This window comes from Bacillus rossius, chromosome 1 (genome assembly GCF_032445375.1).
Source record: "Bacillus rossius redtenbacheri isolate Brsri chromosome 1, Brsri_v3, whole genome shotgun sequence".
NCBI lineage: Eukaryota > Metazoa > Arthropoda > Insecta > Phasmatodea > Bacillidae > Bacillus > Bacillus rossius.
In genome coordinates, this window is record NC_086330.1 from 153,159,049 (window position 1) to 153,181,760 (window position 22,712).

The 22,712-nt window shown below is 37.2% G+C and overlaps 1 protein-coding gene across 1 annotated transcript; it reads right to left on the reverse strand.

Moving 5' to 3' along the window:
• Positions 1-4,589: 4,589 nt before the first annotated feature.
• On the reverse strand, positions 4,590-11,135 carry LOC134546301 (protease inhibitors-like). Its single transcript, XM_063389023.1, has 3 exons — positions 11,004-11,135; positions 7,751-7,900; positions 4,590-4,803 (listed from the first exon to the last, which is right to left on the reverse strand). The coding sequence occupies exons 1-3, from the start codon at positions 11,077-11,079 to the stop codon at positions 4,670-4,672; spliced, it is 360 nt and encodes a 119-aa protein (XP_063245093.1). The 5' UTR covers positions 11,080-11,135; the 3' UTR covers positions 4,590-4,669.
• Between the last annotated feature and the right edge of the window lie 11,577 nt (positions 11,136-22,712).

Sequence of the window (22,712 nt, forward strand, 5' to 3'; positions counted from 1 at the left end):
TAGTTGATCAAATAATAACTCATGACAAATAATTACCAATGTCAAACTAAAGCGTGAAAAGTATCATACCAGCAATAAATATTTAGTTGCACAGCTAAAACAATATTCATACAGCACTGTTTAAATATACTGATTTACACTAGTAATTAAAATAATACGTACTTATAAGAACGCCATTTCCTTGCGAATATACTCCCGTGGCGCGGTGCACAACAATAACCTCGAACCAGTACGCCACCACGTGCCGGCCGAGTTCTCTGTACCGTCCGCAACATACCAGAGAGAGAAGCGACTAAAGTCGCCCCCGAAACAACCAGTACTGCCCAAACAATGTGCACAGCAATGTGCAAGCCCACAACCCCTCGCATGGTAGACTTTTTTCTACTCTGTCCAACTCTTCATCCTGAACCATCCTTCTGTTTCCCGTAATCAACCTGCTTGCCAATAATGCATGAATTTTTGCATCCCGCATGTAAGTGCCCAGGGTTTTCCCTGTGTCTATGCAGGTTTTACCTGGGCCCAACTTATCTAGTTTTTAGTCTAGAATAGTCAGTGAGGGGAGTTAGTCATGGCGCCAATTGCTGCCATGGCTGGCCAATCCCCTCCTAGCACACGATGCATGCACCCTCTCCCGCATGGCTAACCCCTGCATGATTAGAGCGTATAGGCTTCGGCCTGAGACGCACTTAGAGTCTCTCCCTAACCCAGACCCCTCCCAAATACACTTAGTTTTAATTTAGGTTAGGAAAAAAAAAACACACAAGACAGTTTTCGATTTTTTCGGAGTTCCAGCTGCGCTACGGAGGTGGACAGACGTGTCCCGGAGCTGCTCGCCGTGAACTTCTAGATCAACGACGCCCAAGCTGTGGTTAGCACTTCTTAGTGCTACCCAGCGGTTTTGAAAGGTGCCTGTGTGCTACATGCACACAGGCGGTAAAAGTAAGCTGCGCCAGGTGTAAGTTTTGACGAACAACGAACTCGGCAACACCCGGGGAGATAGATCCCCTGTAGCCTAGCCCGAACCTGGCTAACTTAGCCCCGGGGGACGGTCAGTGGGTGTACCCGAGCGCCAGGTGACTACGACGACATGACGAGTGAATCGGTTAAGATGGCAGCCAGCGAGGCCCCTTCAGGGCCGAGCATCAATGACGAATCCAGCGGCTGGACAGTGGCCGCTGGAAAACGAGCAAAACGCCTGCACGCGGAGGTGTCCGGTGCAGGCAGTGATGACGAGGCGGGCCCCGCCCCCCGCCCTCAACAACCAACCGCAACAGAGAGCGCCAGGAGAGCGCCGCGCATCAAGCCCCTGTTCGTTTTCCTCGACCAGGGGCACCAGTACCCAAGGGTGTACACCGCCCTAAAACAGGCCGTGCAGGAAAAATTCACCTGCCAAAACCGCGGGAGGGATGAAATACAAGTTAACGTGGCCTCAGTCCCAGACTACCAAAGGGCAGTCAAGGCACTGCAGGCCATCGGCGCCCAACACTCGGTCCTCCTTCAGAGGGACGAGGTACCCAAGAAGTTCGTGTTGCGCGGGGTGCACCGCCACACGCCTTCCGAATTTCTCCAGGAGGAATTTCGTGCCCAGAATCTGCCGGTCCAGAACCACTGGTTCCTGGAGAACCGGCAGCGCCGCGAGAAGTGCGACGCACTAGTAATTGAGGTGCCTCAGAGCTGCGACTCTGAGCGCATCTACGCCCTCAAGGAGTTTGCCGGAATGCTTGTGCGTGTCGACGACTACCGTCGCCCCTCAGGCCTCGCCCAATGTAACGTCTGCCAACGCTACAATCACGTTGGCAAGGCCTGCCACGCAGCCCCAGTGTGCCGGTGGTGCAGCGGGCCACACCGCGCCCCCGACTGCCCTAATGGGGGCAACCTAGAATTTAAGAAGTGCGCGCACTGCAAACTGCAGCACTGCGCAAACTACAGAGGCTGCGAGGCCTATAAGAAGGAGACCTGCCGTCACCTGCCCCCCGACGTCCGCAAGAGGCGCGAGCGACAGTCTCGCCGCGACGTGCGGGATAATAGGCGGGCTGCACAGCAGCAGCAAGCCCAGCCTCCACAGTCAGGCCCCTCAGTTGCTTGGAACGGAAATTTGTTAACACGGTGTTGCCATGTGAGGAGGATGGCGTGAACCAACGTTCATACAGCCAAAGGGAAACATTATGGAATTAACTGTTTGGTAAATTTTAACAGGATGGACAGTACTTTCATAAAATTCCTTGACAAAACTTAGGTTCAATGCCGGGGTTTAGTATTTTTAAAAGTTTTTTTGTATATTTGTATCTGAGCCGTTTCATTATATATGTATATATATATATATATATATATATATATATATATATATATATATATATATATAAAAGTTTCGCTCTGGAAATTGAATGATTCCATTATCAACATAGCTGTATCGGCAACGAATTTTAGAGGTGGGTCCAGAAACGCCAAGAAATATATTTGAAAACACAATTTACAAATAAATTTAACACGCTCGGCATTTCTTTATAGAATTTAATTTTAATTTCGTGTGCGAGGGCCGAGTTTCGCACTATAAGTTTATTTGCAACATGAGAACACATGAATTTGCTCGTTAACGTAGTTTGATGTTAACAAATCACTGGCCAGTACTGAAGGACTCGCTATTTTTTTTTGTAATTATTAAAACGATTATAATTGTGTCAATAGACATAATGCTACAATATTTTTTTGTAAATCTCATAAAGTGTGATACCTGCATAAAAAAGCAATTTTCAAATGTTAAAAGTTAAAAATAAAGTTATGTCCTTAGAATTGTTGAAACCATCAGGCCACTTTCGGTTCCAGTCTTCTTCCTGTTAAGACGATCACATGCAACCAGCACAACGAAGGAACATTAGGAAAAATGTCGACCACGGAAACTTTTATTTAAGGTCGGTATTCCAAGACACAAGACTACGGGTTTAGGTGTTGAATGTACTACACCTGTACCTTAACCATATTCCTAGTGCACGATAGGACACGGCCAGTCCCTTATAATTAGGCAACTGATATTGGTTTCTTATCTGTTGCTGTGCTGTTGACAAAATTACGCTCATGCGCAGAGCTGTCTTTTTTGTTGATTTCGCCCAGATGACTGAATTTCATATGGCGCCATTAACTCGTATATAGTCATTTTTATGATCATTGGGAGACGTACCAAGCATGTTGATGAGCCAAATGAAACTTTATGATAGCGAAACTAATCTGGAATACATTTTGTACATTTTAATGGTCACATCAAAAAATAATTGCAACCTTAAAAGTACTAGAGAAAATTAAAATTACACAATTTAATTCGCACGATAGTGCTGCTATCTGTATGATATTTGGCGTAGCAAATGTATTGGTGGTTGCCAAACGTCCGCTAGAAAGCTTTGAAATCAGTTTATAGTCTCGTGCAGGGCACAGTTTATTAAAGCGGTTTGCTTTTTCGTTAACTTACAGGGATTGGGTTTGGGCACGTTCTGGAATACGATCTGCGAGTTTGTTTACAGTTTTATCCCAACAAGGCAGTGCTTATTCGCTATCTTTCCCGAATGTCTTGGAATACAGACCTAAGTAGCCATTACAACGTTTGCCAGTAGTCGTATGAAGGAAAAAGAGGCCAGTCAGTATTGGACCGAAGCTCAACCACGCACTTGCGAACACGTGTTAAGTGGTTACCACTGCGACACTTCGTTTGGGACGGATTTTTCTGTATGAAGCTCAGCGTGAAAAATAAGCACTGCTATCTACACTTATATTACAAAGAGAGAGAGCATGAAATAGTTTTCTCGTATGTAAGACGCAAACTAAAAAATTACTGAACCTATTTAAAAGTTCTTCCACTTCAATAAATCTATATAATTTATGAAGGGTGTGGTATTTATTTAATAATTAAAAAGGTATATATGGTTCCATAATACAAAACAATATCTGTAACTAAATACGGAGAAGACCACAGTGAGAGATCATTGCAGGCTTACAGTGAGTAAAACGTTACATTTATATCGTGGTTATAAAATTTAACCTATACGCATATGCAACTAATTACTTACTGACATTTCAAACATAGGCAGTGTCGTTGTGTGAAATATTTATAAATGGAATTTAATGTATGTTCCCTAAGCAACAGTATTTTTTAAATGGTGAAATTTGCCGTATGATAACCTCTACGTACGACTTTATTCATCCATATGAAGCTAGTTACCTACTAAAGTCACTACCAAACTACAAAACTTTACTTTTTCAATAGTAAAATAATAACAACTTTTTATTTATATAAGATTTAAGTTATGATATTAAACTTTGTAATCACACTGCCTGCTACGAACAGGGTAATTAAGTATTCAATGTTACACCTAAGTTGCGACATGAAAAACCGCATGGTAGTAGATGATTTTGAAAGGTTCAGTAAGTGGGCGTACGAAATATCTCCATCTAACAATGTTAAAAAGATCTTCATATATTTTCCTTATGACATTCTGTTCTTTCTATTGTTTAACACGATATTTAAATATAAAATATAATACAAAGCTGTACAGTATTTGTAAAGGAATATGGGGATATAATTTTTATTAAAAATATCGACATTTATAAAAAAATACTTTTATTTTATTTACGCTACATTTTGAAACAGAAGTATGAAATAAATATGCGGCAGTGTGATTTACTAGGCGTTTGGTGTAATGGTTTTCTCAAGGCACGCCTTCAAAGTACAGGCAGCAGCTGTGCCGTCTTTGTTGCATCTGCACGTGTTGCAGCCGTCGTTGTAGGTCGAGTACGGAGCGCAGACCGTTGCGCGACCTGAAACAGTTTTAAACGTGTTCAATTACTCAGTCCCTTGTTCTCATTGCAGCCGCCGGGTGATGACAAGAAAGTAGAAGCCTTTTGTGCTTTCTGTTTCATGGTACGACAACTCCACGCTTGCATTAAAGTAACTCACAACACATTGCTTTTTTTCTGATAAAATATAGTTAACAGCAAGTGTTTTCATTTCAAAATACCTATTGGGATGAGAATGAAGAAGACGTGTAGCCGTCAATAATGAAATAACCAATAAGTAAGTGTTGTAACCTTAAGTATAAGGCATTAAAATCAATTTGGTTTAAAATGAAAACTTAAGAAGTGAAACTTCCTTACAGCCAGGAAGGTAAACCGAGACGATGATGTGCACAAACCGTAACCAAAACTGTAAATAATTAAAACTTTATAAAAAATAATAATGTCATAGATTTTAGCTCTTCTTTTTGTCAACTACGGTCTGGCAAAATACGAGTTTTATATAGTGTTTATTCAAGTGAATTATTTAATTCCAATTCTATTTTATTTTTTAAGTCGATTATTAAAGTGCGAAGTTTCACTTCCAACATGCATGGCGACCAATCATACATTTTTTTTTTACTTACACCTAATATTTCTATAGATTATTCTATTCTAAATAACTGCACCTTGCACTATAATTACATTAAAAAAAACATAGGTAATGACATTGTTTGGATAAAAATATGTAAAAATGAGTAAATGTTCTTTCTTAAATCATAAAATGCAGATTCCTACTTGTGTACATTAAAGGAATTACATATAAATAGATCATGACTGTAATAATGTAACAGGATTTTTTTTTCTCGAAATAAACTCTTTTTCATATGAGGTGTTACTGAAATGACTGATTCATTTACATTAGATGACTTTATACAAGTTAGAGATTTTTCAGGACTAATATCACTATTATACCTAGACATGTGGTTTTAGGTGTTTAAACAGTTTTCGTATCTGTAATATAGCGAGAAAAAAAAATCAAGTTGTGGCATCAGGGTTTAGGCTAGTTGCTGGAGACACGAATTATGTGAATGACCTTCAGCGTGTCACTGACCTAATATTAACTTTTGATTGACCTCGAGGCATGTTTATGTTCGATAGATCAAGCGTAGTGACACTCTGATTTTATGTTTACCTTTATGGCAAACTCAACACTTTTAAATATTACAAATTACAGCATGATAAATAAAATACTCTTAATGTATAACACGAACATGCTGCTATAAAAATTTTGGTATTCTGTAGCTAGCCTTAATTTCTGTAGATATATTTTACAAGAGAGAAGAAAGGTAGCGTACTCAAAACTTCGAGCTTAATAGTTTGTATTTTAAAGATTCATTCTTCTTAAAAGGCAGGAATCCTATTTTCAAAATTTTAACATCCAAAGAGATCAAAAGTGTTAATAATTTTACGAAAACCTGTAATATATTTAGGCACCAACGCTACATTCTTAATATAAAACCATATTAATAAACATGTGTTGCAGTAATTTTTATGAAACATTTAGCATGTTAGCTCTATTTTTATTTCGTAGCCAATTTTCTCAACCGATATTTATTTATCATTATCTAGTTGCGGTAAAAGACTCACAAGTGTTCATAACGATGATAAATTGCGGGAACTTTAACAGCTCGTAAATAAAGTTTGGTGAACTTCTAGTGAGAAAACTGGTGACCCAATAAAAAAATGCAATAGAGATTTAGGCATATATTAACAGGAAAATCCATTAATTAATAGTAATAAGAAAAAATTTAGAAACAAGCACAGCTTGCGGGACTGAGTCTAAAATATTTAATTTCGTAATCTAGCGACAGAACACCCTAATCTCTACGTTTAATCTCATGCAAACAGCTTGAAATCTAACGTTTTAAAGGTTCAATAATTAAATTTAATAACATACCTACATTCTATACTTCTAACTTCTAGCTTATAACTTCGAGTATTAATTATGTTACCCTATATACTAATTTTTATTTATAAATTTACTAAAGTGTTTTTAAGGTGTTTATTAAAGAAATATCTATCTTATTCTTCGAAGAAAAATTGGCTGAAAATAATTTAAATTTTTGTCCGTTTGCATCACCTCTATTAAATTTGTTCCTGCAACTTCTTTTTCCAGCTTTTTTATTTTTCATTTGTATATCTAGTCAAAATTAATTTGCATAAAATTTTCCTTTACTTGAATCCTAAATGACTAATTTTGCAATTATTTGGAAATAAAATTAATCACATCGTAAAATTTGTATGATATAAGAAGTTGCCAACTTCGATTCTCTATAAGATATACATTTTTTGCTCTTGTGTAAAATTGGTTTTGTAGTACTCTAAATAACTAATTTTAGTATTTTTATGATATATTTCGAATGATAGGAGATATTAACAAGAAATACAAACCTATTCGAGAAAAATTGTTGTGAAATATGTAGACCTAAGTAGCAAGTAAGTCTATTGCTGTTACCGAACAGTAAAGATGTTTACTTTACCGATGCAGCCTCAATAAACTACATTATTAATTAAAAGAGTGAGAAACTAGCTGTGAACGATATTTAATTTTTTTTTTCGGCGCTAATAGAACATGGCTTATCAACAAAGAAATAATTTTTTGACAGTAAATTCTTTGCATTTACAATTATCCTCTGTATATTTTTTCGGCAAATTTTACACGTTCAAGTTAATCATATGACGGAAAATGATAAACATTAATGTTCGTAGATGGCAGTTGTCTGGCTAAGAACCGATTATCGTTAATTTTGTATTCAAAGATAGTGTCAGAAAATAACTCAAAGCTCACAAGGTTGCATGAAAGGATGCTAGTGGCTCGTCTTTTCGCGAATGCAACGACACTTGCAATAATTTAAAACGTCAAAAAAAAAATTGCAGACATCAGTTAACATTCACTTTTTCAAGGATCTGAAGCAGCACATGTACTCACTTCTAGCCACGCGCGTGTTTCCACTGCCAGTCCTCTCTATCGCCGGGGGACAGCCTTTCTTCGTGCAGCCGTAGCTCGTGCCATCGCTGTTGCACCAGCACGTGTTGCAGTCCAACATGAAGGTGCTGTTAGCTTCGCACGCCTGTGAGTCTGGAACGGAAGTACGGACATCGCCAATAGTAGGGGAGCCCAATAGGGGATTTTGGGATTTACTCGAGAGCGGCAGTGGCATTTTGTTGAGTGCCTCCACCACATATAAACCCTTTATATAGGAACGTGCGCCTAGGGCAACCCATCAGAATAGCAAAAAAAAAAAAAAAAAAATCAATCGTTAGAAATACACAAGCGCGTCAGATTGGGGGGTTAATTACTAGTTGAAAAGTATGCATTTCAATAATCTGACGATTTGAGCGTAACGTAAGGAAGTGGGAGTGTCACAAACTTGCAAAAAAAAATCGTTTTGACACTCTCGAGTGTGGTTAGATTTTTATTATTTTTATTTTTAAGGAAATAATGAAAAAAATAGGGGGGAAGAAATGTAATCAACCGTTTTCCACAAGCCAAAGTAACAAAAATCGTCTTAAAATTCAGTGCGTGCAGCTGCGGTAAAGCATGTATTACCCACTCCACTCCTCACTTTCACTTTCACTTTTTCCCTATCTCTGACTCTCTCGCCCCTGGTTCGTTGGTAATCAGCTACCAGAAGCCTGTGAAGATGTTGTCATAACACCAGTTATTCTAGGAGATACTTCTCATTAGGTATATTTCATTTCAATACTTTAATAACACGCTTTTCATGGAATAAATAAAATATTATTAATTGTTATAACGATTTATTGTTACAGATATGGAAACCGCAGTTTATATCGACGACCCAATTGAATCAGTAGATTTGCAGTATGACGATAATTTCTAGGATGACGATGAAGATTGAAAAAAAAAAAATATATATATATATATATTAGTTACATTTTCTTAGAATTTTTTCTAAATTATAATTCTAAATATCTACATAATTTTTCATCTCACATTTGATGGTTATTTAAAAAAAAATCATAATTTTTTTTTAGCCGTCAGATTAAGAATTTTCCTCCAAATAATCGTCATATTTTAGGCTAGCACGATTGGGACATCAAGTTGAACCGTCTGTATACAAATCTGACTCGCTCGAGTATTTAAATATGGCGATTTTTTTTTTCAATTTTCAAAAATTCGTTACGAGCTTGCGTCACTTCCGAATCGTCAGTCTTTTGTATGGGAGCATTTTTAGGGTTCACTTAACATCCCCTCTGAATATCTGACGAGCTCGAATAATTTTTTTTATAATTATTTTCCCTCTTGGATGGCCACCCTCACCACCACGCAAGCCGGCAGATTAGTATATTTTTGATATCAGAGATACGTTGGGGCACCTAAACTATCAATATCTGACACGCTCAAGTATTTCTATGCGATGGTTTTGAAAACCTGTAGACGCTACCCCCACCGTTGAAAGAGAAAACATTATATAACCTTTTATTCTTCCCATCATCTAATCTTCAAAATCCAAGCGGTCCCCACAACGTTCTAGCAAATCCCCATTTAGCCTCATGGGCTCCCCACTACAGGGGCTTAGAAAGTTTTCAAACACTGGAAATGAAGCTGAAAACACGTATATCAGTCCAAATGAAGCGAGAGATAATTACATTTTATTTAATGTAATTTCATAAAAAATATATATATTTAACCAGTTATATATTATCTTGTTTGTTTAAAGACGTTGGGTATTTTAATTTTCTGACTAATTGTTATTGAGTAAAATAACTGAAAGAATATGCTTAAAATATTCATTCATTCATCCGCAAAAAATACTTATGCATTCGATCAGCAGGTTAAACACCTATAATTGTTATGTTGTACTAAGTGAACTGATTGAGGTTTATTTTATAAAAAATATACTTTATGTATTGATATGCCTTATTCTAAATTGATTATGTTTATTATTGATGTGTTTAAATGAAGTACAAACGCAAGAAGCAATTGAAGTTTCCAATGGATAGACTATGGTCGTTTTAACCGGCACAGCTATTTGATTTATCTTACGTTGAGCATGGGTAAGACTCAGTCCAGAGAACATTGGTTACGATCTCCGTTTGTCCATTCCGATGCCAGTTTTCCATGGATTTCGCGAGGAACATGTTCATGGGTGATCGCTTCCTCTATTTCTTTTCAAATGTTTTGTCAAGTTAATCCATTATTACGTTATTTATTACACACTGTTATTTCCATATTAATAAAAGTATTTGTTTCTAAAGCGTGACAGATCTAGGCACCTAAAATAAAAAAAATAAAACTTATAGATTTAAAAAAATATATATGCTTATAGCCAGTCATGGGGACTGTCAACAGAAGTGAACTTTGTTTTTAAATGTGTAATATGACAATTTATACGTCAAATGTACGTAAGAAAATGATTTTGTTATTATATTAGTACGATGTCAGCATGATATCATTTATTCTTACATCATTTTTTAGTCACAGCAGATGTCAGTGGTATGTAAAAATTAAGTAAAAATTCATTGCCTAGCTATGACTTACCAGTGATGTCAGACCTAGGTGATGTATTCACTGGACAATGCACAGTATACACAAATTAAACTTTTCGCGTGGTCAAATTAACTTCACTAACTGCTACTACAGCATGATGGTGATGCGAACTCACAAGATTTTACCCATCCAAAAAAGAGTCCAAGACGCACATGATACAGTCGAGTATATACAGTGTATTAGTGTACATATGCGTATTAGTGTATATATGCGTATACATGTTCACAGGCCGCTGCGATTCGCCAGTCTGGCGCAACACGTCACTAGCATGTCGGTGACGCGAACCCATAAGTTTTGCCCCTACCAAAAAACGCTCAACGTGGCTAAATAAGTTTTCACTTCAATAAAAAACTAGAAGATGGCACTACGTGAAGCCGAACTTTGTTCACCTTATGTTCTGCGCCATGTTTGCGCGACACCCAAAACATTTATTGAAAGGTAGCGTTCGCATTGTGAAAACATTTTATGCAGGTGACTGTGTTTATCGACGGAAAATATAATTCATACTCTTCATCCAGCATATCAGGCGAGGTCAACTACCACCTTCGCAAAAGTTTTGGGCGTCGCAATAAGGCGATGGTGAGGTTTGAACCCCGTCCCAGCCTGCCAACCCCCGTGTTTAGGAAACCAGAAAGAACCTCGCCGAACGACGAATGGCGCATCTTACCCGCAGGTCTGGCCAGTACCACTTGTACGGCCGCGAGCGACAGGACGCAAGTCAACACCACAAGCGACGTCTCCATGCTGACTGGTGGGCGATAATGCAGCCCGCCTTGTCTTATAACACCGCCGCGTCCGACTTTTCACACGGGTGCGTTCTTTTCCCTGTCTGTTAGCTCGATTAGGGGGGGGGGGGATCCCGCACCTCAGTGACGCAGTAGCGCGTGCTGCACCCAGGGGAAACCCCGCACGCTTCCTCACCGCTCCTGATGGATGTTCCGTCAGGGCGGCTGACCTTGACCGCGGATGGAAATGCAAACAAACAAGCTCTCCGCTCGTCTTTTATTTTTGTCCGCCCCTCTCCATCACTCACCCCTCTACCCCGTCAGACGACCGCTCTAAAGTCCACAGTCCACAGCAAGCAGTGACGGTTTACGTTCACTGAACGTCAATATTTTATTTTTCCTTTAATCTTTTCCCAACAACTATGTCATTACAGATTGACTGACTATACGAAAGTGGAAGAAATGGGAATCTGAAATCACCACATTGGTTTTAACAGATTTCATGTCATAACAATTACAGGCTGCTAGATAACAAGAGTATATGTTATATAATGGCCAAAATGGGCTAAATTCAACAGTCTGATATTATAAAGTGCCTGCTCTTGTAGTATTAGTAATTGAAGTCAGGAATGAACGGGTTTTACGACGTGAAATTGGGCTATCATACGATAAGTCATATTTTAAAATCCTATTAAATTTAAGTAAAATTCGAAATTTGACATTTTCTCGTTTTCCCCGGCAAACTTGAATTTTCTATAATTTATTATCAATACGAGGCCGTTCCTGAGTATATATCACAAATCAGGACATTTACAAAGAACATAGTGTATATTAACAGCATTAATACAGTTGTAACCATTCCCAAAATTAATTAAATTCCAAACACCAGTGACTACACACGGTAAACTATTTATAGCTGCCGGTGATTGTTTACTTCAGTCGTCCCATTAAATTACATGCTATGCTTTTTCATATGTACATTACGGAAATCAATCGATATACACTGTTAGGACTTAATAAATGTTAAAACCAGGATGATATATTTCAGTAAACGTTTGGGAAGAAATCGGTTGTACCCTGGTGTAGGCATCTATCCCAGCATTAGCCTAAAGTGATTTCGAGAAAACATGGGAAACTAGCGCGCAGTCTTCTCGTCGTGCATAGAACTGTGAAATTTCAGAGGTGACCGTAACATTACATGGCGGAGAAATGAATATAAAAGTGTAATGTAAGACCCGTAAATGCTTTTGATAATCTTCACTGTTTGATTTATGCCTACAATTACTCTGAAAACAGCCCTTTTAGCCATTTGAACTCTTCTAAAAATACAGTTTAAAAACTTAATCCGGAAACAAAACTAATTATCGACACTCAAAATATTCTTAAATGCTTTTCTTAAACAGACTGCACTCGGATATCTTGAGTAGTTTTGAAATCGCGTTGTTTTTCCTGAAGCTCTGCACACCATATATCAACCCAGACAGGTGGGGGCCTTAACAGTTGCGCCACTTCGTACGGTTATCGCATCAAGGGCAGTTCAAAGGATAAAGAACGTCAAACGTGCACGCCACGTTCAGAATAGACTTCATGTCTCAATAAAAGCCACGAGATATTTTTAATTATTAGTACCGCAGAGGCTTAGCTAGTTGGGAAGATGGGTGGGTGTTGCGTAGGAAATCAATGATTAGTTATTTCAGTAGGGAATACCTACACTACCCATTAGGAGCATGGGAAATCGTCCCAGTTAAACTAGTTTAAAAACATTAGGGTAGCCATATTTTAAAATATTTTTTCTGTCAGGTTACACACGAATCGATTGTTTATAGTTTGATTCTTTGGCATCGTTTATGTTTGGGTTTTGGCGTCAATTTGAGGCCGGTCCCATCTGGTCCCAAACCCTCACTGCAAGCCCCTTTCTATTTACCAAGGTTTCGATACACAAGGTAAACTTGCTTTCCCAGATGCGGCCTAACCCGCATATTATAAAAACATCAAAAGGAAATATAACCTAAAGGATGAACATTTTTGAAGGTGGCAAAACATCAACAAGACAAATAAGTAAATTTAGTGATAATTTTATTCTGATTAATCATATTATGTGTGGACAAAATTAACCGACAGAAATAAATGCATTCCAAAACCACAGTCATAAAAATATATTTTAATGTAATTAAGTTACATACAAAGCTATATATAGATTCAGGTACAAGAAAAATGTCTCAAAAGTTACTTTATCTCATTTTATAATACTAATACACTGTGGATATGGGGTTATTAGAAACAAATATCCTGAAAACAAACATTATATACCTTCTTGAAATATTATGGTAATTTCAGTCTTGGAGAGCTGAGTAAAATTATCTGAAAGAAATATGGCCGCCAATAGTTGAAGGCACTGAATCTGGGATCACAAGCACCCCGATTCAAACACTAACTCAACAAGGTGCAACGTACAAACAACTTCAAAAAAAAAAGCCACATAATCCAGCAAGGATACAACAAACATCACAAACCACACATAGAAAATATTCTACTGGACATTACTGAAAATACCACCATCAATACATATCTCTCCAATAACCTGCATCGTCTCGGGCCATTCTCTTCTCTGTCTGCGTATATGCGATGTCAACGATCCATGGCGAGTCTAGTGATGGTCCTGCATTCCCATAACTACCTGCCCAAATCCCTAGCTTATATACCCTAAATTTCTCACCCCCCCCCCACTATTTTTCCACCTATGCCCCTCACTTGTCAATGAAGAAGAAACAAAAAATTGGAGACTATAATAGAATGTTCTAGAAGGTTATTCTTTGTAGTCCGAACAATTTATACACAGGCGAGTCTTCCGGTGGTATTCGTCTTCTTACTAAGATCTCAGTTTGAAGCTGAGTTTGAAGCTATTTTGGAAGGAACCCCCTGAATTTTTGGTTGGAGTTTGCCTGCACTCAGCAGTAGCCTGTCTATGACATGATGTGACAAGATGTTATGTTCACAAAGTAACAACAGGTAAGGTTATGGGTTTTATCAATGTCCTTAATGTTTTTCCAATGTAGAATTTAATATTAAACATCTCGTGACCAAACCCACAATTGCAAATTAGAATTGATTTTTAATTGCATTTTTAATGCGTATGCTGTACTTACATACACTAACACAAAAAATCAGTCATTTAGTTTATTCATTTGTTGTTATTCATCTGCTGCACAACTCGCGTTCAGCCATCTTTTTTTTAGTTTTGGTTTGTTGACGTTAAACCAGCCAGCCACAAGTAAACATAGAATATATGTAGGTACTTCTGAAGTATGGATGTGCACATTAAACTGCCGTGAATACAAATTCCTGCAATGAGAAAAGTTTTTTTAAATATAACCATGGAATGTTGAGTTTTTTATGCAGAAACTCGAAAAGTTTTATTTATTTACTTCCTTTTTTACCGTCAGAGCACTTCTGCGTGAGCCCCTTTCGTAAATCTCAGAATATCTAAGCGATACTCGATTTCAAACCATGGCTTGCACAGTATGTCTGATGTGATAGTTTTTATTGCATTCACAATTCTTGTGCCGATGATCGTGTATTGTAGACGCATACACCGTGTTTTCACGTAACCCCACAAGAAGAAATAAAGACGTGTAACGTCTGGAGATCATGGTGGTAACCTGGCTGGTCAATCGCGTCCTATCCATCGCCGTGTGTAGGTCGTGTCCAAAAACTTGCGGACTTAAACACTCCAGTGCGGTGGTACACCGTCTGGTTGGAGAATCACACATGGCTGAAGAAAAGGAAATCTGAGGGACTGCGAATCTCTCAAGCAATGGTCCAATGTGCTGTCTTTCATGAGAGTAGTATACATTGGTATATCCGAGCTCTGGGTCCTGGGTCCGATTGTTGATTCGACCACCATCTTGGATTGTGACGTCACGGCGGCCATTTGGTGTCAATTTTCCTTAAAATTACTAGAAATTTCCCTATTCCTAGGAAAATTATTTTGAGGGAAAATTTTTAATTTTTTCCCCTCAAAATACTAGGAGGACCAAATTTTCTCTGGAAGCACACTCGGCAAAAAGGAAGCACACTTTTTGTTGAATGTGCTTCCAAATGTGCTTTCTTTTTTTAAATGTAGTTTTGACCTGTTTATTAATGTAAATGGTTCTTGTTTTGAACCGCATATTATTCCCGCAACCATGAGTATTTAATTGAGGACTGAAAATGCGACTCTCAGTTTGTTACTGGATACGATGGTGCAAGGATAACATATTTTCACTAGTCTGATACTATTCTTCAGAACTCGATTACATCTTTAACGATGAACTCGATGGAAGTTGTACCATTGTATATGGGGATCCTGATGGCAGCGACGGCAATGGCGGTGCATATCCCGTTGGCATCACCGATGACAAACATGAAGACCTTGATGGAAGTTTTTACAACTACAGCAGAGATCTTGCCAGTGACGGCGGAGATCCCAATGACAGCGATGCCCACAACCATGGATACTTCACTGGCTGGTGATTCATCAATAACTATCGAGCATCAATGTCGGTACAGTGACAAATTTTTCTCTAATTGTGGTAATGCTCGTCGACACGAGAATGTGCTAATAATCCGCATCGTAGAAAATTTATTTGTAAGAAACATCGAAAGGAGTTCGCAAAATACGATTCTTTTAAAAGAATGTCATAAGTTGAAATAAAAGTGCCTCTCCCGTCAAACGGTTGAGATGGTCTTTGCAATAACCCCGTGTTGGTGTGTTACTGAATAAAGATACATCGAGGAATACAGACAATATATATCCCTGTAAATTCTGTGAAAATACATTTGCGTTCTCCCGGATGCACAAAGACTTGAAAAAAAAAATGCGTGAAGAACCCATTACACTTGGCGTCTCACTGTGATAAGTATTATGTTTGGTTCACACGTATTGGCAGTTTGGGACGACATGTGAAAAACTGCAAAGGTAAAGTCCATCCACCTACTGCTATCAGCTTGTGTTGTATTCTGCTCCGCAAGTTAAGGTTGAGACTCATACACGCAATACCTCTAACAGTAAAACGAATCTGCAGCAAGACTCCAACATGCAACACCCTACGACTGTTCATGGTCCGTTCAAACCTAATGAAAATTGATTTTACCTGGCAAATTCAGCATTCCGTAGAATGTGTAAAACCTTTTATTACCTGAACGGCTTCCCTTGCTCTAAGAGATGTTTGTACCTTTTTAATTCATGCCAAGAAGGACATTGTTAATGAACTTGAAGAATTATTGGAACACGATCGGTCAGTGGTGTATAATTTGTAGCTGGAATGTATTTAACAGTAAATCTGAGTCATTTCAAGACTAGACTTGCAAAAGATCATTTAAGACGATGAATACTGCTCTTTACCTATCACACAACGTAGAAGAATCTGTAAATGAGGGCTACTGAAAAAATATGTCGCGAAAAGGAGGAGAACTAGGGAATAGGTAGTGGATAGACACTTATTCATATAGATCGATTTTAACTGAGAACAAACAGATTCTGCTCACTGAAAAATTAACATCTATTATTTGCTCGTATCTAAGTACTTTTAGTAGAGTAACATTTAAGTAAAAATTTTATTTGTAAAAAGGGCATTGTTTTTGTTTCTCGAATCTGTCACTTTTTCAGTAATATCAATTAAGTTATCTTTTTTTTTGTGTTTATTGAGAATCGAGCCGAAGACGGGAATCGATCTAATCAATCCCTGTATTAATAATTGGTTTTTGTATGATTTTTAGATTTTCCCCAAATTTCTAGTTATAAAATTACATTTTTTCAAGATGGCAGTTAAGACAGCCGACAAGATGGCAGATATCGTGACAGTCTGATGATAAGTGCTATATGGGATAAAAATTAAACTTATATGGCGTTGGCGCACTCTATGAGACAAAAAACAATATTTTGGATCCAATACAGCGACCTCCAGCATACGATTACAAGATGGCCACCATGACGTCTACTGGCCGATGTAATATATTTCTTGGAATTAGTGGTGGGAGGTCAGACTGACGGAGGCTTCCGTGGAGGCAGAATCCGTCGCCATATTTAATCAGATAACCTCGCCGGGTTCAAAGCAAGGACTTCATGAAGTGTGTTATCATTACAATTTTATTACATAAATTTTTATGAATTTTAATATTTTTCCCGATTTTCTAGCTTATAAATTACGGATTTTCAAGATAGTGGACATGTTGTCACTATTCAAATTGGCAGAAGGTTCTAGAACTCAAATGTAATCGGTGTGTAGTAAGTAACATTTTTAAAAAATTTATTTATATTTTAAATAGGAATCAAAAAATATATAATTAAATTACATGTTTACTCTCGTCGGGAATCGAAACGAGAACTAAAACAAATTAAATAACGAAAAATTTGAAGTAAACATTTGTTTTTATATTTATTTAGAATTTTTGGTCAAAAACTAAAGAATTTCATGTTTACTGTCAAGGTCAAGGTCATAGCCCCTGCTGGGGCTTTTGAGGAAAATAGCCCCACTATTGGAATTTTGAGGATTTTTGAGTCTTTTTGAGTCTTTTTGAGTTTTCTTTTGAAGAAATTTGGTACCAAGATGGCCACCGCGACGTCAGAAACTAAAATGGTGGTCGACAATCAACAATCTGTACCCAGGACGCAGAGCTAGTATAAACCAAAGTAGGTATACATTCACAGATGTGTTTCCAAACATTGTTTAGAATTTCTGTACCACAGATGCTTACACTGTGGCGATTAATTTTCCAATAAGTGTGAAATGTTTTTTCTTCCGTATAAACCACTCTCTCTAGATAGTACGGGTTTTTGGTCAATACAGTCTAGCATATCAGTTGAAAACTATTCTTGTTCCTGCATAATTTGCACTTTGTAAACATATAAACGATTTTGTTTATGCAACATCTTGCGCAGGGGTGGACTGAGGAGTAACTTCTGAGTGGGGCACAAGTAGTTTGGACCTAATCTAATACCTGTTTATTACTTCAGAAGTCGTATTATCACTTAAATATTTTACCCTTCTGGGGGGGGGGGAAGCACGTGCCCCTATGCCCCCTCTAAATCCGCAACTGATCTTATGGATTGTTGAACGTGGGATGTTCAGTCCGCGTGATGTGGGACTTCTTACGAAGGCTTCCCTGACTTGCTTGGCTGTTTCATAAGACATTCGTTTCTTACCAGAACCTGGCTGTAGGTTAACGTTCCTAGTGGCGAGAAACCTGTCAAACCAAGCTTTGATTGTCTTTGCGTCTGGTGGCTCCTTTTCAAACACTCGTCAGTAATGTTTTTGGACAGTAACTGGTGATTTCTTTCACGCGAACCCTCCCCAAGCTGCGCTCGTTCTTGTCTGCCGTCATGTTGCATACAGTGTCAGTGTTAGTAATTGCTTATGCACCACGTGAAACCTGAAACAAGTAAAAGAAAAAAAAAACCTCTTTGAGTTGCTGTAAAAAAATGAAATCTGCATTATTCCATCTTAAATACTTTTACCACAGCTTCGATTTGTTATCAAGGAGGTTTCACGAGGACGCCCTGGAACTCCCATAAAACCTGCTAAGCTTCAGTGAGAAATAACCCCGTTCGGAACTGTTCAGAATGAAAGTAACAAGTTTCTGAGTTGAAAATATTTACAACGAAGTAGTTCAAAGTGTCATGTGACTGGTAGAGACTGGAAAAATTCGTGGCTTCAATGACTTCTAGAACAGACTCCTACATGCTCAGGTAAAGATCACATGTTCATTAGCTTCTTACTTGAGAGATTTCTTAAAAGGGTTGATCTTTATTCGATACTTCTTTAACTTTTTTTAAAGTTTGATTTTTACTCAAAGTAAACCATGTTTGCTGTGGGCCAATCACGGAAAGAGTAGAAAGGTATTACATTTGGAATTTTAGCCTATCACGAAATAAAACCGCGAATTCTTCCAATCCCTAACTTGGGTGCGAGGGATTAGGACTTCGAATCACTGCAAGTTAGTTTTTAATCCTCACCACATAGTTTGGGTCACACATAAATATATATTCCCTGCTCCCCCCCCCCAAGCCCAGGTTATACAAGATAAAATAAAATTATGACAGTTAACGTTACGTTAGTATTTTCAAACAGTAACCTCTTTGAAAAACTAGTACCTATTGTTTTGTTTGCGATTCGATGTGCGATTTCTGGGACGGACAAAAGTGGGAAATAGTAATGCCATCTTTTAACGGTTTTATTTTAGAGGTTAATGAAATTACATGTTTTTATTTTTAATAGTCTTATGTCATTTAGTTTGTACTGTGAACGAAGGTTGTTAGTTGTAAGGATTATTTTTGAAGTTTCTCATTTAGGGAAGGCATGCACGCAGTTGACTTGCTGATGCGTAGAAAATGTTTGTACAGACGTTGTGGACAAATGTGCTGACGTAAAAGTGGTATCAGCGGCCGTGCATACAAACAAGTTTACTCCACACAACCAGGCTGTACAAACGAATGGACCTGGAACTGTGGAAGCTTCTGGAAGCCGAGCATGTGCCACGCTGGTATGCTGGTGACGTCGGAGCGCGAAGCGCAGCTCTCGCAGCAGGCAGACGTGTGGTCCCTGTTGCTTGCAGAGCTAGCAAGAGCTGTGGAGCTCCTTCTTTGGGGCACATTTACCATTGCATTCGGCGGGCAGTGTTCCGCTCGTTACTAGAACCCTCGACAGTCTGGCCACGAGGAAGCCTGGCCACAGCGGCAGCCGGACTAATAACTTATTCACAACCACGAATGAATGCGCTATGAATGATTTACAACAGAACAGGTTCCTCAGTTTTCCTCTTCCTTTCCCGGGATGATTTCTAAACTGTTTTTCTGGGTACCTTTACCAGGACATAATGAGAAACTGGTGGTTCTACGTGGCAACGTTTTGTAACGTTTCATGTTATGTAAACTAGAGCATGCCATAAAATGCACATAGAGTACAGAGGATCACTGTCACAATAATGGTCACTGCAATAACATGTGTTACGGGGATTAAACTAATGATACATAAAAATGTAATATTAAATAAACTAAAAACCCATTTATTATATAAATGCTTTTAAACTGTTAGTAAGTACCTTCATAAATGAACATGTTGTAATTCTATTAGTTTCATTTTAAAAGTATATGAGTGATAAAATGCTCAAATTTTCTGAATTTTTACATTGTATTTAAATATACATTTTTCTGCTCTATTTGTTTTATTTTCAAAGTCATTTGAGTGTTGAAAATAATTTTTAACTGTAGTCAATTTAATATATGTCTATGATCTCTTGAAAAATGGTTTTAAGTCTCACTGAGTTGACGATGTTTAATGTAACAATGCCCATATAAAAATTAACGTTCCGTTAATTTAGCTGCCAAAAAAAATTAATTTTCCCAGTGATGTGGTTACACGTCGTACATGCATTGTGCAGGAGACGTCTGAGTGACAGAGCCTGGACACTTAGCGATACTGACTCGTTGCTCGTGGTTCTGTAAGTTACGAACAAACAAAACTCTTACTGACGAGCAGTCAACTAGTTTCGCAAGCTGCTCACAAAACTATATTCACTCATAAATAAATCAATGTCTTTCTACCTGAGATAATAACCATAACATTCAAGAAATTAATGAAACGAAATAGAGGAAACAGATGTACAATATTTATAACTTACATTAATACATTTTTAAGTACCAATATTTTGGATTGTTTTTAATTAATGTTTTTGATTTGCGCCCCCACCCGAATTAACAAAATTAAAACTTTGCAACAAAATTAATATTTTGTTTCAAATTTTTAGCATAGTGGTTTGATTATTTCGCCTTAAAAAATCTCCACCACAAATTTAATTAAATATCTATTATCGGCACGTTAAAACGTTCGTATTAAAATTATAATTTGAATACAATTTTTCTATGTGTTTGTTACCTCTAAAATAAAACTGCTAGATAAAATTTTGGGGGTCAGGAAAAAAAGTATAAGTCATGTTTTGACTTGTACTCTTTTTCTCTATAGGATTTAGAAAATAATTACTTATCCTACTGAAGCTCAATGTCATATCGTAAAAAAAAAAAAAAAATTACTTCTGACTTATACTAATAAGACAACATGTGCTAGCTCTTCCTTTTAGCAGACCAATGAATTAATCCCCTTTGAAAATTTACTATAAATACTCGTTTTCATTGACATCCTAGAAATAACTTTTTTCCATTTAAAATCTGTTGGTTATATTCTAATATTATAAAGGGAAAAGGCGCTTAAGCGATAATTACGAAGACTTGCACGCCTTTTTACACCCGTGAATCACACTAAGTGAATATCTGTTGAAAATATTTGTGGCAGAACAACAAATGAAAGGGAGGTATCGAAATAACATTTAACAAACAGTAAAGAGGAAAAACTGAAAAAATTAACATGGCGTGTAAGACCGAGTTTTTATGGATTAACAATAATTTTAAAAAGTTTCCGCTTATACTTAGAAGTTATACTTAATTGGCGTAGTAAAAAACTAACTCTAATTTTGCATGAACATAATAAATGAAATAAAATAATAAAATGAATGGAGTGATATTTTAAATACGGTTAGTAATGTAAAAATTCAAACAATTTTTTAAAAAATTGAATAAATACAGTGTTCAATATTTATTTAATAACCTCTATAAAATTAATTATATAATTTAGTAAAATAATCGAGATAATTTAAAATTAATAATGAAAATCAATACACATGCTGAATATTTGTTCCAAATTATAAATATGAATTATTTTTAATATTACAATAAAATAATTTGTAATGAAAATTAATTATACTTACGGGAAAATAACCTCACTTATATAAATACACTTGAAAATACAATGGAAAAGTTCATAAACACAATTTTTATCATAAATATTCACAATAAATAAATGATTTTAATTACATGTACCAGTATTCAGTATCAATTAATAAAGTGTAGGATTTAAAAGCACATAATCTTTATTTTTATGTGGAAATTTTTTCATATTGTGATAATTCGTTGCAAAATGTGTCTGCATCACAGAAATGTACTCTTAATTTTTTTATAACGCACCTAAATAATTATATCGTCAAAAATTACAGCGGCACAAAACATGGGTCGTGGGTCGTATGCACACAGTTTTACCACCATGTTTTCCAACCTATTGAATCAAAACAACGCATAGTACGGCCGTGTGCATGCGAGGGATGCCGTGTGCAAATGAAATGATTTAATATATTTTATTTCTATTAAGGGCGCATGACGAACAGCCAATGTGAGGAGAGTACAGAAGCATTTAGGCGGAAGTAAGGAACAGTTTATGTTTATTCATCGTAAAAAGTGGCAAGAAATTTTCGAGATATTATATTGCTCAGGTAATTCCTACTTTAAACATAAATCATGCCAACGTTATATGAAAAAAAGGTAACTAACAACAAATGTAACTGAAACAAATATTGTAAGTCGATTTTAACCTACTTCTAATCGTCGTATAGATTTTAAACTTTGCAAGTATAAGTTATCCCGATGATAATACAATAATTTTATGACTCTGACCCTAAGAGAAAAGGGGTGGGGCATAGGAAAAAAAAAACACTACTTTCATGCTATGGCCAATAACCATGCTTTTTGTATATTCATGCGTTCGGAACATGGCGGGAAATTTGGTCCG

Coding starts and splice junctions, on each gene's coding strand:
- LOC134546301 (XM_063389023.1), bottom strand. CDS start 11,079: ATGGAGACGTCGCTTGTGGTGTTGACTTGCGTCCTGTCGCTCGCGGCC. Junction 7,901..11,003: donor GGTACTGGCCAGACCTGCGG/GTAAGATGCGCC, acceptor CTTCCGTTCCAG/ACTCACAGGCGTGCGAAGCT. Junction 4,804..7,750: donor AAACACGCGCGTGGCTAGAA/GTGAGTACATGT, acceptor AAACTGTTTCAG/GTCGCGCAACGGTCTGCGCT.